Here is an 18,620-nt window from a genome sequence, read left to right on the forward strand (position 1 = left end):
GTGTTCAATATGGGCTATAGTCAGGGCTGAAGAGCATGCAATGAGCTTGTATCTAAGTCACAGAAGGCAGAGGGTGTGGTGCTTACGGTGCCTTCTACATGCCACCATCTAAGATGCTGCTGAGAAATTTATGAAGAGGCTGTTCACTCGACACAAATGTTACCACATCTCTGGGCAATGGGCCTCTACCTCATCGGTACACTCTCCCACACATGCTCATTACAGTTTTTGTCTCCCTTTTCAAGAACCATGGGAAACTGGGTAATTGACTTGATAGAGACGATATTCATTTGGGATTCCTGGTATGATTTTGGCCACAGTGATGCCAGCATCAGTTTCAAACAATCGTGCATGGCACACCATGCTGTCATGCTCTGATTTCTGTGGATCTTAGTGAACATGTTCTGTCTGGTCCTTCACTATGGCCCTAGATTTAGAAAGGTGGAGTTGACCTGAGTTCAACTTGATCAAAATAAACTATTGACAGCGTAAGTAAAGTATAGTTGGCAGAGAAGCCTAGATCAGCTGAATGGCAGTCAACATCCAGGCCCAGAAACTGGGAGAACTCCCTGACATAAGCCACTGATTTGGGTGGTGAGTTGTGAAGCAGGGGTATCATGGCACCCACTGGTTGATAGTTCTACACTGGATATTTTAATTTTTTCTATACCAGAGACCCCTTATATTTCTAACAAGAAATATGTATTCCTGGTGTTAAAAGAAAATAATTACGGATGCAGGACACCCATTACATTCTAGAGATTGTTCCAAACGTTCTTATAGGTGCCAAATGTTCTTATATGTGTTATCTATGTTTCCTTAAAAAATCAATGCAAACTGTAAATTTTGTTAATGAATAAACGTGTTAAACTGGAAGAGTCTCTTAAAGACACAGTGAGTAACAGGACAATGAGGAGATGCATACAGTGAGTACCAGGACAATGAGATGCACACAACAGGGTCTGACCCTAAAGCCTGTGGTCTCTGCTCTGCAGCATGCACGGCAGGATGGAGCTCCTAAATTTAAAAGAACACAGTGGGATCCCTAAACCAGCTTGGAGAGCAGTACTGTTTAAAACCAGGTAGGAAAACTGTGAATTGTCCAGATTTCCTTAAAATGAAGATGACGACATTCTCTACCAGATTGCATGCAAAGGAACACAAACTTATTAGATGATATATTTTCCCTAAAATTAATGATTGCCTTATCTGAGTTCCCACAGTGTATTATTCATATTGGTGACCTACTGCAGGGTGTTGTACATTGAGTCATTATTGTTCACACAAGCAACCCAGCAGACTACGAGCTCCCTGAGAAAGAAATCCTGCCTTGTTCCACCTTTTATCTCAAACAAAATTTCACACCAAGCCATTTCAAATTATGGTCTTTAGTTGCTCACAATCATTTGATGCATTTATATTAGAAATTATATATTGTAAATTATGTGACCCAAATTTCAAGTGGACCACAAATCTACCATACTTACAAGCAAAGCTCTGAGTGTGCCTCCTAAGGTTTCCAAGATGTACCTAAAGGTCTCTGAAGGGTCACACTCAGAAAAGGTCATTGTCATTTGATGAGGTTTATGTAAAAAAAAAAATTATGTTTGAAATGGAGCGATGCCTTGTCACACCTAATTGTCCCCATATGGTCTTTCTCCTATGGTCTTCTCCTAAATATTAAGTCTAAATGGAGCTGGCTAGAACCCACCTTCATCCACTGTAATGATTACCCTAAGGCCATGCTACATCAATGTATTTTGTCTTAAAGGCTTGCAGAAGGGACTGTGATTGTTGGACATCATTAGCCACGGAGAGATAAGTGAACAGGCAAACTTGACAGAACTTCAGTTGAAGCATCACCTCTTAGGACATTTCCATGGTAAGGAGTAGAGAACAACAGATTAAAACCTTCAGCTGGACTGACACACACACCAGTACATACACACACACCAACACATACACACACACATACACACACCTCAACACGTACACACAATTTAATTTTTTTTAAAAGAGCTTTTTTATAAAAGGAAGGCATTTCCAGCAGAAGGAAGTAGCATGTGGATTCAAGATTTCCACTGGAGGGTAAGTGAAAGGAAGCAGCTGAAGAAACAGTCTGAAAAGCAAGTCAGGCCAGATCAGACTGGAATCTTGAATGCCAGGCAGAAAAATGTGGTGTTCCCCTGCCTCCTTTAAAGTCAAGAACTGTTGCATGTGACCTCTATATAATGACCATCATCAAGGTTCCTTATGTTTCCTAGTCCCAAGGTTAAGGTTCATACTGGAAAAAGGCACTATTGTCACAATTGAGTTATTCACTTACGTGTCTACACATGCATGCCTTGTTCCCAGGAGATCTCTGAGTGCTAGAAGACAGCCGTGGTCTTCAGCCCACAGCATTGCCTGTGAGCACAGGCTCTGGAATCCCCTGGGGTTCCTTCCCTTTCCAGCATCATTCATAAATAAATCATTCAGATTGCTTAAAAATACCCAGCATCATAGAGTCACTATGGCTGATTCAAAATCATTCAGTTAGATGAATAGTAATAACACATAGTGGAAAATATATAATAGACTTGGGATAGACAACCTAACAATCAAAATTGATATTACTTATATCACAGAGACTGGTAAATTTTACTATTGACTCGACATGAGAGATGAGCCCAATATCAGTTTTGTGTTTTAAGATATGACATGATGTGTCAAGGTTATTAATGCCCTGCGACGTCAGGTATTTCATCTGTTGTTTTTCACAACACCTTGCTGTTGAACAAAGAGAAAGTGACAGGGCCATTGTTCTTCCTGCTTCTGTCGAGGCAGCCACCTTTCTTGCTTATTAAGAGTTAGTATCAAGCCCTGACATCCCGGATCAAAAGCACTTTATCAATGTCATCTCCAAAGAAGAAAGCAAGCAGTGGCTGCCATGACCCACACCTTGCTTCCCACAGAACGGCACATTAGCATTTGTTCTCTCAAGTCAAAGACGTAGCAGGAATCTCAGTTTCATGTCAGTGTGAAACGGAGTTGAATAATGGAAAGTGACCTTTGGATTTAAAAGGAGAGAGAAAAGTCCTTTCTGGATTTCTTTCCCATTTTTTCCTACGGACAGGATACAAAACTACAAAGAACTAAGAATATGTTGACAGGTTCTTAGGGGAAAGACCTATTTATTATTAGGTTACTTATTATTTATAATAGGTTATATTTACAATATATAGGATATATCATTTATATATTATTAGGTTAGACCTACTTATTATTAGGTTATTTATTATTTATATTAGTTTATATTTATATTACATAGGTTATATCATTTCTATATTATTAGGTTAGACCTATTCATTATTAAGTTACTGTGCTGCAGGTCTAGAGGCTCCGAGCCTCCACTCACCCCAATGAATAAATAAATTCATAGATGTCACTTTTCCACCAGGTCCTTAATTGTGTGTTTCTGGGACTTGACAAATAGACACAAACTTACTCGTTAAGCTGACCATCAGTGTAATGGCCACGTCTTGCAGGAGATACTGGTAATTACCAAAGAGCTGAAGTTGCTGGGGGAGGGGAAGGGGGAAGAAAACAGTGTAAGTATCACATCTGTTACAGCGATTCTCATTTATGGTGCTCCTTAAAGAGCACTCAGCAGGTAGCTGCTGATTCTTTCCTCTTTTCAAATAGAAAATATGGACCCAAAACTCTCAGTAGCTCATTACACTAAATGACCTCAGTAGCTATTTTCCCAGTCATTTCTTTATAACCAGTGGCTCTGTCAAAACCCTACCAGCCTCCTACTGGTCACATTACCCTTGGCAGGTGTCATCTCAGCCTGGGCAGCTGAATTCTCAGCACAAATCTGAAAGTTTCTAAGGGGATTTTAAGCAAAATTTAAAGTCAAGGCCTCAACTCCTTTGATCTGTGTTGGTCTCCACCTTGAGGATGGACTGAGTGATAACGGTGAGTCTGGAGCTCACTCATGTTCCCAAACCAAACACGGCCTCTCCTAAGACAGTACTTTTCAATCTTTCTAATGCTGAGAACTGTTAATACAGCTCCTTGTAGTGTGGCGAACCCGTGACCATAAAATTATTACCATTGCCACTCCATAACTGTAATTTTGCTATATTATGCATTGTAATGTAAATATCTGTGTTTTCCAATGGCCTTAGGTGACCTCTGTGAAAGAGTTGTTTGATGGCCCCAAAGGGGCATCCCATAGATTGAGAACCACTGCCCTAAATAAACTCGTTGTAGACTTTAGTCCACTACCTTTGTCTCCCTGAGGTCTGGGTACACACAGCACTTAGCTCTTCGGTTCACATGTTTGGAGCTGAACTTATAAGGCCAAAAAGCCATTATCCCTTGGGAATGTCCATGATGGATCTTGAGCAGCCAGGCCTTCCAACATGCTTCAGAGCTGGCGACCAACTTTCGCGCTGTGATCTGATTCTGAGCGTGTGTGGCCGATGTTTGCATGTGAACGTACGCTGGCCTTTGCAAAGACTCAGTAGTAGCTTCTAGGTTGAGGAGCTTGGAGGACGAGCTCATGCGGCTCTGAACAGCTGGACAGCTGCCGAGTGGATTGATTGCAACTCCACCGCAGACCCTTCAGCTCTGCACTCAGTTTTATGAAAAAGTAGGTACATTGTGCCCTCTGATTCCCAACTCTTTCTCATTTACCCACCAGTGCCCTCCCCACCATAACACATGCCCGTGTGCGCACATGCTCGTGTACATGCATGTGTGTGTGTGTGTGTGCACATGTGCTCTTGAGTATTAAACATATACTGTGTGCACTTATATGTGTCCATGTACTTATGTGTGGAGGCCAGAGATCAGTATCAGATGTCTCCCTCTATGGGTCCCCACTTTATTTTTTTTGAGACAGTCTCTTATTGAACCTGGAGCTTACCAGTTGGCTGGCCGTCAGGTAGGATCTTCCTGTCTCTGCCTTGCATCACTGGAAGTGTAGATGTGTGTCATCACGCCCAACCTTGTATGTGGGTGCTAGAGATCTGAACTCAGCAAACCCTTAACTGACTGATTCAACACCGTGGCCCCTGGTTACTTCCTCTTATCCTTTCCCCTTTGGGTGATAAAATCACACACACACAGGAACACAAGGAAAACTATCCAACAGCATCCTTAAATTTTCCAATGTGAAAAGCTATCATAGAACTGTGGAGACCTTAAAAGTAAGTCATTAACTTTCTAGAGGGGGGAGTTAGCCAAGGGTAAGACTGTGCTTTGCATGTTAGATGAAGGTAAGGCTTGGAGGGGGGTCTCCTTATCCCTCCCCACCTGGTGGACATTTAGTCTCCTACATATGTCCTTGCCAGCTGTAACCAACAAGATGCCCCAATCCCTGGTCTCTCCATTTACCTCTTAATTATCCTCCCAAAGCAATAAAACAGCTTAATTCCCCAAGTGTCCTTTGAGTGTGTTGGATCATTTTATTATAGAGCAAACTATGCTTGAAATAATAAAGATTATTTTTAATCTATGCATAGCTCCTGTGTGCTAAATGGCTATTACCATTTGTTTTTTTTTTTTTTTTTTAATTCCTTTGTTACTTTTAAGGAATTTCTATTCCTTACTGATAAGGCACCTAACACTATTAAATTCCGGGTTGGTTCAGGTGCACAGCCCCAGCGTGGGAGCTTTTCAGCATTGCTGTCCTTCAAAATGAAATCCAAAATCTTCTCTTCCTTTTTATCGCTTTTGAGTCTTTTTGCCAAAAATATTCCACAGTTGGAGGCAGATCCATTTCCTGCTGAGTTATATTTAGGCTTCTCTCAAACACTGTTTATTCCCCAAGGAAGAGATGGGATTGCAGAGGTCAAGAGTTTCAGGTTATCCAGAGAAAACCAACACCCTAGACAACAAATCCAGGATTGCTGACTTCTGACCTCAGGCTACATGAAGTACACCAGGTTCCCAAGTTTGTAGGCCCCTGTTTCTGAGCAATGCTGTGCATTTATAAACATTAAATAGGGTGTAGGATCCACATCCCAACACTATAAATACAATTAGAACTGAGAAGAAATGAATTTAATTCTTACCCAGTACAGAAGTGACGTTCCAATAAATTGAATGATTCCGTACATGGTCAAGTATTTAAATACACCAAAGGATGAGACCAGAGCAGCTCGGCCCTCCCTGTTGAGAACAAACACAAAAACTGCTTACGTAAGCCACACAGCCCCTAGTCTTTCTATTTTAAAAGGAGCTGATTGTAAAAAATAGTTAATTCTTTGGCAATGTGTATAATACATAATATAATTAATACAATATGTTATATACATATCTCACATATGTATATAATGTGTGTAATACATTTGAGAACTCGTCTCTCCACCCTCCCTTATCCCCTTCCCACCCTTAACAAAACCCTAACCCCTTGCATGGAGTCCTCCTCTCACTTTTGTGTCTTTTGGTTATAGTTTTGCTTTTGCTTTGGTTTAACCCATTAGGTTCAGCCAGAGCCACCCTTGTGAGCACCAGTGATGGCGTCTCTGAAGACATCGCTTGACAGACAGCAGCTCCCTTGGGCAGAGAAGAGCCCTATGAGGCTGCTCAGTAGAGCTCGTGAGTAAATGTTTAGGGATTAGGTCCTGTGCGTGTCCTGTGCAGTCAACTGCAACTGTTATGAGTTCATGTGTGGAGCAGCCATCTTGTGCTCATAGCATGGATCAATCTCCTTGTCTCCCATTCTTTCTGTCCCCTCTTCTGGTGAGGACCCCAAGCCTTAGAGTGTGATATGAGTGCTTCACTAGAGGAGGCAATATGGGTGACCCACTTAAGGCTGAGCAAGGTGTTCTTGTTTAATAGCTTGTTGGTATATATTCACTTAGCCATTCATTTATTCTTTCAACTACTTTTTAGTTTATGTTTAGCTTTTTACAGTGCTGGAAAAATCCAGGTCCTTCAATACACTAGGCAAGTATTTTACCAGCTACATACCAAGAAAACTACATAATATTTCTGTATGTTTTGTTAAAGTGTGTGTGTGTGTGTGTGTGTGTGTGTGTGTGTGTGTGTGTGTGATATGCATGTTAGTATACAGGTACATATACCCATACACAAACTTGGAGAGGCCAGAATAAAATGTCAGGTGCCTTCCTTCCTCACTCTCTACCTTAGTGACATGGGACAGTGTCTCTCACTGAGTAGGAAGCTTATTGTTGGGCTAAGGGGCTAGTTGCTGAGCTATCAGGGTCTACTTGTATCTGATCCCAAACAGTAGGGTCCCAGGTAAACACAGCTATACCAGGATTTTTATGTCAGTGCCTGAGATTTGAATTTGGATCCTTATGCTTGTTTACCACTGAGCCATCTCTTCATTCTCTTGTTTTATTCATTGAACTCCAGATGCTTCTACCTCCACCTCCCAGATGTTATCTAACTGGCATCTACTAGTTTATGCAGTGTTGGGAATCGAAGTCAGCATCTTATCTGTGACAGGCAAGCACCAACTAATTAACAAATCCCACAACCTATTCAGTCTTTCATTCGTTCAGGCAGTCTCTTCCTCAATCCTTAATTCCCTCCTTGATTCTTGATCTACTTTTTACTTAGGTCTTATGAAATACCAACATTACACCAAGAATCATTACAAAGGAATAGAAACAGAATCAGGCCCTGTTTCCTCCCTGAAGTAAGAATGTTACTATACAAAGTCTAAGCACAATGCATTATAATGACCTGCAATGTCAAGCATTGACTCAATCTTAATTTCTTCTATCTCAACATGCTTACTAGAATTGAGTGAGTTATAGCGGCTCTCAGACACACAGAGCTAAGATCAGTGCTCTTGCATTTTACAAAGTATAGATGCATCTTTAAAAATGGAGTCCTGGTGTTTTTTTGCTGGAAGAAATCAAGGTGATATTCTGAGCTGGTGAAGAGATCAAAAGACCAAGACTATTGTAGAAACTGCAGCTTGGAAACTGCATATTCATACTTTGGAGGAAAAAAATGGCTTCGAGCTGAGGGTTTTTTTGTACAGTAGTGGATCAGAGGGCAGTGTGAGAATGTAGTATGTTGGCTCTGCAGCTTACCTCTGACGAGACAGACATGAGCCCACATGGCTTTAGTTTGTTTCCAGTCCCTAGTGACATGGGCACCTGCTCAGCTCAAAGATGTTAGAACTATATCGAAACATAAAATGGTAGGCCCGGAAGCCAAATGACTAACTTCTTGCCTCAAGCAAGATGGGAGATAGGTTGGGAGTTGGGCCAGGCTACTTCCGGCAGATGTTTCCCACCAGGCTGTGAACAGCTAGCATTTGTTTTTAACAAAGGATGGAGAGGGGAAAAAAAGGCCAAGGAAAGAACCAAAGCCTGGATTGTTTTCCCAAGTCTGACATAAACATTATGATTTCATCCTTTTCCCCCCTGCAATTGTATATAATTTCAAGAAAATTAAGACAGCCAGATTCAAAACAAAGTACAAATGTGGTTCTAAGGGCAGGATAAAAGCTGTCTTCATGAGCGTCCAAGATCACTGCTCTTCCCAATGCTTATGAATTTTAGTAGCTTGTACATTTATCTGCATATCCTGCAGCCATCCATCGAACTCTCTGCTTAGAGCTAGACAGCAATACAGAAATAATAATACAAAGATAACACTTTTTCCCACAAGGACTTGAACTATAACAAGCAGCAGCTCCTGCTCTAAAGAATGACAAAGAAACTAGTGGACCTAGATCTATGCATGTAAGACTTGTATCACATCACCCTTCTAGGGTTCTTTCCCAGGAATAAGCATGTGTAGTGAATACCAAAGGATAAAATGAGCCTTGAAGAACTGAACACTGAACCATATCTAATTTTTCGAAGCTATGAAATACAGAAACAAAGAGAATCTACCCTGAACTCTTAATAATAAATCATCTACCACTACCAGAAATCTTGTATCATGACTTGTATGCTAAACCAACATACTGCATTATAAATACATTCCAGATGCATAATACATCAGTCACAGTCGTGCTTTGGAGTCACAGGGGATGGATGGCGCTCAAGGGTACAGAAGAACACAGATGTACATGCCCAGGGAAAAGGACTTGTGATCCAGCTGCCTGGTGGATGTGCGGGAAGGGAATGGTATTTCAGGCCTGACGCTATCCCACCAGTCACCCTGTGCCCTGAGGCACCAACAACATGACAGAGAATCATCTGATTGTCCTTTCAGAGTAAGCTGTGTGATAGCTTCCAGCCCACTGGCCCTGGAGATACCCAGTTACCACCAGGTAATCTAGGAACAGCAGAGGGAAAGATTTATGAACAAAATATATAATTGGATGATTTATCCTTTGTTACACTTAAAATGTTAGTAGAAATGAATTAGAAATGCGTTCATTGAAGGAAAGCAAACACAAGTCCCTCCTTCCTAATCTCCAGTGAAGTTTAATACCTCCTATGACAACGTGTTTTTGAGTGTTTATTTTAGAAGTATACAATATTATTGGTAGAAGCTAATACATCTAATGATGCATTCTTCTCCTGCATCTTATCCTGCCCTCTCACCCATCCCAAACTCCTGGTCAAATATCACAGAAGGTATCCAATATACAAAATTAAGGGAAAGAGAAGACATGCAATCAGGTTTTAAATATCAAAGAAAGCTTTCAGCGGTCTACCTGACACACCTGTCTATTTCTTAAAACTGGATGAGTTACTGGATGGACAAAAGTCACTTGGGGGGGGGGGTTGTTAGTGCTTGAAAAAGCAACAGGAATCATTCCTTAGCTAGTGGTCCAACAGCACCAGGCCTGCCCCAACACTTGCCCTAGATCCAAACCTGCCCTCACCATTATGACTTAGTGTCCAATTCTGTCTGCTTCCAGAGCCAGACAATGAGCCACAGTGGTAAGGGATAGGGGAAGCTTCAGCTTACCTGATGAGATGAGGCACACATTCAATATTGGCTGTTTTCGAGGTGAAGGGAGATGCCACGGATGCTTCCTGTTCTGATAGCGAGATGCCCGCGTGAGCCATTTTCAAAGCCTGGAATGATTCATCCAAGTCAAACCATGACTCCTCAGACCAGGCTTTTCTACTCAAATACAAGGCTGTTTGTTGTATGTCAGTTATAATACGGTATCTGTCCACAATCAGGTCTCTGTTCATATGCTCTTTCATCCTTATACCCTGTCTCTCCTGATCCATAAAATCACCACAGAAGACAAACCGACTGCAGCATGATCCACAGAAGTGTGTATGCACACATGTGCAGGTTTCCACACATGCACATATAGTATACTATCTGTGTGGCCCATGTACGGCATCAGCAAATAGAAGTGCTCACTCAAAACTTCTATAAAAGGGGAAAGGGTAGGAGAGATATCTTAGCTTAGTAGTTCTCAACCTTCCTAATGCTGCGGCCCAACTGTTATGAATCATAATATAAATATCTGATGCACAGTATATCTGGCATGCAAACCCTGTGAAAGGGTCATTCAACCTCGAAAGGGGTCATGAACCACAAGTTGAGAACCACTGACTTAGTAAGCAACAGCCCATACTACTCCTTAAAAAAAAAAAAAAAAAAAAAGTTCAAGTTCAGTTCCTAGCACCTACGTTGGGAGGCTCGGAATTATTTGTAATTCTAGGTCCATGAAATCTAATGCCCTCTTCTGGACCCTTCAGGCACTTGTACACGTGGTGTACATACACATACACACACATGCATACACACACACACACACAGAGAGAGAGAGAGAGAGAGAGAGAGAGAGAGAGAGAGAGAGAGAGAGAGAGAGAGAGAGAAATAATATAAATCTTTAAAAAAGAATGGCAGAATCTGGATGACGATGAATAAGGAGACTTACACTCTCTTAGTTTTAACACTTAGTAGGACCATCCTCATAGAAAAAAACAACAGGAAATATATCTAATCATAACATTCTTTGCTGGCTGATCCAACCAACTAGCTAACTGTCAGTAAAGAGTGTGGGCACACAGCATCACCATTCGATGCCCGAATCAGGTCAAACACACCCACGGGCACATGGTGGTACATGTGTTGCTTCACAGAGGGCTCATGTATTTCTTCTGATGAAGGGTAAAGGCTGTCCAGAGAACACACAACAGACTAGCCCATGGGCAAGCCAGAAAGCCCAAAGGAAATTCGTATTCAGGTTGCTCTGTAGGGCTTGATAGCATCGTTTGCTTTGCAATAGATTAAAAGATTCCAGCTCACTTCATCTTAGAACACTACCTCTCTCTTCTTTTCTCCCTCAGTGTTTATGCCTCTATTATGTAGTTTAAGATTGCCTGTCATATGGTAGGGTTAATTCACGCGTGATGCCTCCATCAGATGATCGTATTTTGGGGGAACAGAGATTGTGACTTTTTGCTATTTTTGTTTTGCTATAAATGTCACATAATTAATAGCAATAGCTATTAGCCCTAGGTTAGATGAATGGGCTGTGTTTCTTATGAAACACAGACAAAAAAAATGTACACTAAGCCTTTAAGTATAAAGACATTTTTTTTTCACAGACATTGGAAAAATACCTAAGTGGAAAGTAAAATGAATAAACAGATTTGACATTTCTAATAAGCGTTAAAGCGTTCTCCCTTTTCTGTTTCCCCTCACTCCTCCTTTTCATCCTCCTCTTCCTCTGTGCACTGTCTTGATGGGTTGAGCATCCCACATGCTGGGTAAAAGCGCTACTACTCAGCTATACCCCCAGCCCTGCTCTTCTATTCGTGTGCCACAGTTAGCTATTAAAGTACATGACTAGTCCTGACAGTCAACTGGTATTTCACCCACGTCTTCAAAAGTCAGAATATAAAATATATTCTCACCTTCTGCTGGGAATGAAGAATAACCCGACTCGCTTAATTTTAGTTTTGCTACAGAGTGTGAAAACCATACCATTTAGGATTTCATAACAAAATGGGAGAAACCTAATTTTCAAAAATTAACCTCAGAGTGGGTTTGGAGGGAAAAAAAATGCAATTTACACATAATTAAAAACTTTATGAATTCCAAACTTTTTCTTCTCTAAGGCTTTACCAGCTATGTACCTTGTACAAAAGCGTATCATCTCCCAGAGGCTTTCTCTCTTTATAAGTACCATTAAAGGCCTAATGCATTAACCTTAAGGCTTAAACCAGAGAATGTTGCAAAGTCCCCAATGGGTCTAAACCGTGAGAGCATTAACGACGTTGCTTTATTCTTCTAAGAATTGTCAGAAGACAGCAGAAAGAAGTCTTAGCTCTTTCTGTGTCTAACCCATGCTCAGGGAGAGGTGAGCAGAACCAAGTGGCTGCCAAAGGAAGGATGAAGAGGCCCGAGGGGGCCTCAGAGAGCTCAAGAGAGATTCCGAAGTGCTGCTTGTATTCCCATAAGTCATGTGTACTCACCCCACAGTCATTGGCTCCATCTCCACACATGCCCACATAATAACTACAGAGAAAAAGACACAAAACTCAACAGGTCAGAAGGTCCCTTGAATCACTTCCATTATAACTAACGTGTGTGTGTGTGTGTGTGTGTGTGTGTGTGTGTGTGTGTGTGTGTGTGTGTGTGTGTGTTTATGTGTGTCCTGAACAGATGTGGAATCAAGAATATGACTTGGAGAATAGAATATTGGTCTGAGAGGGAAAAGGCTTCTGACTTAATTTGTCTCAATCACTGAAATGACAGTGATGACACCAGGAGTATCAGCAATGACAGTAATCATACACTTGAAAAGAATGTCAGGTTGATTGTGTCCACCCTATCAAGCTCAAGAGCGAGGAGTCATGATTATAACGAGGTCGTGATTGTAGCGCTTCTCATTCAACCTAATAGGCAGAGCACAGCCTAACTTGGCCAAGCTGCCCTCACCAGAGCCAAGAGTTCAGTTTCAACATTAGAAGGGATTAGCAGGTACAATCAGAGCATACATGCGTTCTTGGTGTGTCTCAGAGTAGCAGTGAGGTAACGTGTACCTCATGTATATCGGCTTAGTATGCAACCAGTATCTAAGTGGAAAGATAAAACTTAAAGTTGCTGCCAGGGAAAAGGAATTTCTTATGCAGGGTCCATTGAGCCTTCTATGACAACTGGATGACACTTATCGACAATGACTCGTGGCAATGCTTTAAACGATTCAGTGGCATTTTTCCAAAATCGGATCATAAGCGATAAAAGTCAAGTTCTGTTATGGTATCCCTATTGTTAGTTGGCCCATAAGAAGTTGCCTTTTTGACCTTTTCTATAGTTCAAACATGGTCCAATGTAGCCTAACGCTGGGCTAGTGAAATCGCGAACATTTGCATGCTGTGTCATAATGTCGCCACTACCTGGATTCATCTAATTGGCTTCCTTCATCCAGAGTTGCTTGATATGCATTGCCAAGGGTAAGACCACAAAGAGGAAGACAGGTAACTGAGAGGACATCTCATTCTGTCACAGTATGTGCCTTCCTAAGCTAATTGTGTTTTATGGGAATGTGGCTTTCAGAATGTCAGCCAGTGTTGTTCAGGCATTGAGACAGGAAGATTACTCTCCTCAGCCTGTGTCATGTAATGACCCTGTAAATGAGCTAACCACTAACCCCTGGCTACTTACCCAGTCTGAGAACACAGTGGGGCTAATGGAAGGCATTTGAGACTTTGCTAAGAAGCTTATCTGGCGAAATCTGATAGGAAGAGGCGGTCTCCTGATCTGATGGTGTGGCACTCTGTGTCTTTTTGCTCTCTGAAACCTTCAGGCTAGAAAATGTAACATCGAGGAATGACGAGGTACATCCAGTGTCAGTGAGAACTCCTCCGTTCAGACCCAACTTGGTCATCAGTGCTTTGAGAGGGTTCTGACTCTTCCCACTGTCTCTAGTCCCTGCCAGACTAGAACTGCCATTTCAGTTCATGCCAAGAGGGTCTGAAAATATCATGCATCCTCTAATGGATCAAGCTGATGACTTTGGGAGGGAGCTTACACACTTTCCCGAGATTGCCATCCTGAGCTACATTATTTCTTCTCTCAGCATCTAAGCAGGCAATATTCCTGTAAGATGGACTTTATGGGCTGCAAAATGAGTGTTCTGTGGGGTAGTCAGTGTCTAAAATGTGCCTCAACTGTCCCCCATCTCCTGCACTTCATGTTGCTGTGAAGTCCACTCCCTTGAGTATGGGCAGGACTTAGTGACTTGCTTCTAATGAAGAGAAGTCACCAAACTGTTCTAAGATTAGAGAAAGACTAACACCATTCATTCCTCTCCCCCTCTCCCCTTCATCCCTCTGCTCCATCACTACTCTTTATTTCTTGATTTCCCGTAGCAACATTAGCCTCTTCCCTATGAAGTGATCCATATCTCAGAAGGTGAGATATGCCTCCTCCTACTACCCATGTCTCTACTTCAGCACACAAAAGGAGCTTAATCAGGTGAGGGAGGTGGTAGAGAGCCACCCCACTAGCACAGTCATTCTCCAGTCCTAGCTGGACACCATTTTATGTCCTTTCATAATTAGATCCTTGGTTCACGAATCAAGACTTACCTGAGGCACATCTGGATACCTGATCCATAGAAACCTAAAACAACTAACAGTGCTACCCTCAGACGCTATGGAGCAGGCAGCCATGCTGCCACAGAACCAGCACACGCTCCTTTCCTGCCCATCACCTACTTCAATTTCTGAAACTCTTCCACAAGGCTTGATTTCTGCCCAGGAGACATTCTTGCAAAAATGGTTCCATTAACCAGAATCTACAGAGGAAAAAAAAAAACCAATCATCATCATAAGATTAGGAAGGAGAATGTTTCAAAAATGAAAGTCCTGAAAATCACTCGCAACCATTGATTTAACACAGTGGTGTGGCATTAGACCCAATGCCAGGGAACAGGGAAGAGGGATGTGATGCTTTAACATTGAGCTTTAAATCCTCCATCACAGATTCATTATTTTTTTCTGGACCCAATTCCTTTGTTTCCTTTCCCTGAGAAGGGGTAAATGTTCATTAACATACCAGCTAGGAGGCAGCTAGAATCCGGGGACAATTCTTTGGGAAATGCAGCTCATTTTACTATCTGTTGCCACAGTCAGGGTGCAACAAGCCAGAGGTGAGAGCTGAGGGTCTGCTCCCAGAACTTGCTGTGCAAACCTTAGTGGCTTAACCTCTCTGAGGTTCAGATCCCCACCTTCACAATATGGACTGGGAAAAAAGCTGTCTCAAAGCCTTTAGGCCTCAAACTCTTCGGTCCCTAACTTAGCAAGGAAGCTAAGGTGGCAGAATATTTTAGATTCTGCTAACAGATCATTGCGATCCTTGGTGTTTATACCATGTGTCTCTACCACACTGACATAGCAACCCTGTCCAGCACTATTTTAAAGCAGGACACACGGAAGACAAGATAATAAATGATTTTGAGAATAAACTGTGGTGCATTTGGTTGCTTCTTCTGCTGTGATTTAAGACTCCAGACAGCAGGGGAATGGAGTTCTGCCTGACACAGACTAGTGGCTTTCAGAGATGCTAATGCAGATGGGGCTGATGTGTGGATCTACTCTGAGGTTGTGTCAGGGAAGAGAGGGAGGGACAGAGGGAGAAATGGAGGGAAGGGGGGTGAGCTTGGACTAGCCACAGGAGTGAGAGAATCTATCAGCCCTGAAATCTGAAGGGCTGCAGTATGTTATGTGTAGGGTCTGGTGGATTTAGAGAGGACCAGGAACTTCTTGCAAATTCAAGGTGCCTTCAGCAATGATGCACATTCTCAAACCCAAGCCCTCCTCAACGACCTGTCCCGTTCATTCCTCTTTGAGTTCCTCTCACTTGAAGGCCCAGACAAAGCACCACATTCCATCAACACTTACTTGTGGCAGCATGCTGTAGAAGTGATGAAATAATACTTGGTATGACTTTCCACTCATTGCAAAATGGTAACCTTTCCCACCGGGTACACAACTGTTGCCGATGTCAATGTAGGTGTCCTGAAATTGAAAGGCTTTGTTTCTGCATGGGATTGGAAAGCAGTGCTGTCTTCCCTGGGACACGTGGGAGGAAGTGAATGTGTGTGGCACAAAGAGATGAGCATCAGCAAGGGCGGGAAGGATCGTTTGCCCATGGAACAGCAACCTCAATGGGAAGGAGACAAACCAAATGCCTCCCTGATGTTATAAAACTCTATGGTGCTCTGACAACTCGCATCCTTTCCTGTGACTGTCTCTTCATAACAATGTGCCAACTAGGAGCCAGCAAAGAGGGCAAGAACCTCTCTCTCCTTCCTACTCATGTGCATGTGTGTTTCCTAAGATCCTGTACCATTCAATGACTGTATCTTCACTTCAAGAAGCCATAGTTTTGTTCTCAGTACTTAGCTCTTTCCTTTGCCTGACTTTTGACTTCCGTTGTGACCCTACTAAAACAGGGGTCCCCTTCTGTCATGTCGTCCAGAGCCTCTTTCTCGCCTATGTTCCCTGCACCATTATTATGCCTGCCCAGACCCCCTCCCTCCCTGCCACTTATACAAATTTTCATCTGCTGAGCTCTACCTCTTCCTGGCTGCCAGCTCAAGGGGACACATTTGATGGTGCCCAGTGGTTCTTCCTGTCAGTCACCTATGATGAGTGAGATTTATCAGCTCTCTCAAGATTTATCAGCAGGCTTTACATTTCCATAGGACTGGAATTAAACAGTATAGGATTTGAATAAATTTGAGCACAGATAACCTGCTTGTTAAATCAGTGAAGGACCAATGTTCTATGATACAGGGATACACAGGTACTGTATGAAGCAAGCAGGTTCACAGTGAAGTGAGTACTATGGAGCTGCAGAAGGCACAGAAAGAACTGATGTTTTTTTAAACATGTAACTAGAAGTTGTATAAAATTAATCCACGTGAATGACCCGGGGCCACTCTGTATGCTGCACCAAAGAAAGTCCTCGATCTATTTAACAATGTGAAAGGCTGTTCAGCCTGGAACCGAGAAACACCTCTGTAGGTCTTTGCCAGAAGGGTCATGCTTTGGAGTGACTCAAAAGTGGAGTTTCAGGCAATCTCGTCCCTACTCTAGTATGGGAAAGCTTTTCTCAGACAAGCAAGCAGGAAGCTTGCTTTCTGGAAAACCCTACCCTTGAGAACTTTCCAGCAAGGCACTGTGCACTTTGGATGCCTGTGGACTTGTGTGGAATCAGAGACTGGGCTCTGGTGCCTGCTGCACAGCTTGCCACTGTGCCTTGGCAAGCTTTTTATTTTTCTCCTATCCAGGGACTCTGACTCAGTTGCTCCGGCTGGCAGTAGAGCATTTGTAAACTCCCCTAAGTGATGATAATTTGTGGCTGGATCTGCAAGATCCCACTGAAAACCCTCTGCATGGTGCCACAGTCAAAGACACACCTGAGGGATTGTTATTATGATGCCTTCCAGGATGCAGATGGTTGCTCCATGCCAGGGCTGTGTTCCACCAACCCAGACCCAGCCGGAGGTCTTTGAACATCTGCTCACCTTCTTCCCAGAGCCTGGCTCTTGGGTCCCCACCAGCTGCCAGGTCACAGAAGCAGGAACAAGGTCTCCTGGCTCATTAGCCTCGACAATGATGACCTGGCTGCCCAGAGGAATCATTTCAGAATTTTTAGCAACAGTGATGGCAGTTTGAAGATTGTCACCTAGATGACAAAGAGACGGCCACTGAAACTAGGATGTCTCTCCATCCGTTTGTTGCTACCCATTGAATGTATTTAGTGATTTCTGTGTTGTTTTATAACTTTATCTTTCCTCCTACCCAAGTGTATGCCTCTAGTGAGCAAATAACAAGCCAACATCTCTCCCTCTGTGTTTCCTAACCATACATAAATGAATAAAGAAATGTATGAGCTCTTCATGACTAATGTTAAGATATCAGAGAGCGCTCAGTGGTAAACAAATGACCCCAGGTTGGTACTAAACACAAAAGCTTTGGGATCAGCACTTAACACAAGACAGAGGCCACACTTAGGTTTCTTACCATGCACCATGCATGCTCATGTGTGTGTGTGTTTGTGTGTGTCTTTGTATACAAGATCTGTCACTGAACACAGAGCTCCTTGATCTGGCTAGGCTATCTGGTCAGCAAACCCCCAGGATCCTCCAGTCTCCACCTCCCAGTGCAGAGATTACAGGCATGAGCCACCTCAGTCAGTCTGCTTTTTACATGGCTGTTACTGACTGTGTTATCTCCCCAGCCTATGTACAAAGAGTTCTACTTGCATGATCCTGCATAGGACAAGTGGTACTGGGAAGAGAAGATACAGTTGCTGCCTCAGAAAAGGCTGTTCCTGCTTGGGGATGCTGTAAGGTGACAGGGCCACACAGCGCACTTGCTGTCTGCTTCAGTCACATGGCCTCGTTCACTTCATGCATCTTTCCTTTTTGCTAACTGCCAGGCTCTGGAAGTACACATACCTGTAACCATCACCGTCCTGATGCGGGCCTCGCTCAGCTCCTTCAGTACAGGCCTTGTTTCTTTTTTCAAGCGATTCTCCATTATGAGAAGTCCCAGAAATGTCAACTCGGACTCCACTTTCTCCCTTTGGGGACGGGAGAAAATTGGCATTTTAAGGTGTAGCACTGTGGCGTGCCTGTGACTGATTGATTTCTTATCTTTGGAACTTCAGTCTATGTTTTATTAATGTAATAGTGCATA

General features: G+C 42.8%; 1 protein-coding gene across 4 annotated transcripts in view; it reads right to left on the minus strand.

Moving 5' to 3' along the window:
• The window catches only part of Atp13a5 (ATPase 13A5), a 130,435-nt gene that overhangs the window by 23,276 nt on the left and 88,539 nt on the right, over positions 1-18,620 (minus strand). For all 4 annotated transcript variants that reach the window (XM_034515275.2, XM_076942759.1, XM_076942758.1 and 1 more), the window contains 8 exons: positions 18,380-18,504; positions 17,444-17,604; positions 15,813-15,929; positions 14,628-14,707; positions 12,381-12,423; positions 9,904-10,013; positions 6,066-6,162; positions 3,488-3,560 (listed from right to left, as the gene is read on the minus strand). In XM_034515275.2, coding sequence (XP_034371166.1) covers positions 3,488-3,560; positions 6,066-6,162; positions 9,904-10,013; positions 12,381-12,423; positions 14,628-14,707; positions 15,813-15,929; positions 17,444-17,604; positions 18,380-18,504 — 806 coding nt within the window. The remainder of the gene's footprint in view (positions 1-3,487; positions 3,561-6,065; positions 6,163-9,903; positions 10,014-12,380; positions 12,424-14,627; positions 14,708-15,812; positions 15,930-17,443; positions 17,605-18,379; positions 18,505-18,620) is intronic.

This window comes from Arvicanthis niloticus, chromosome 12, assembly GCF_011762505.2.
Source record: "Arvicanthis niloticus isolate mArvNil1 chromosome 12, mArvNil1.pat.X, whole genome shotgun sequence".
Taxonomy (NCBI): domain Eukaryota; kingdom Metazoa; phylum Chordata; class Mammalia; order Rodentia; family Muridae; genus Arvicanthis; species Arvicanthis niloticus.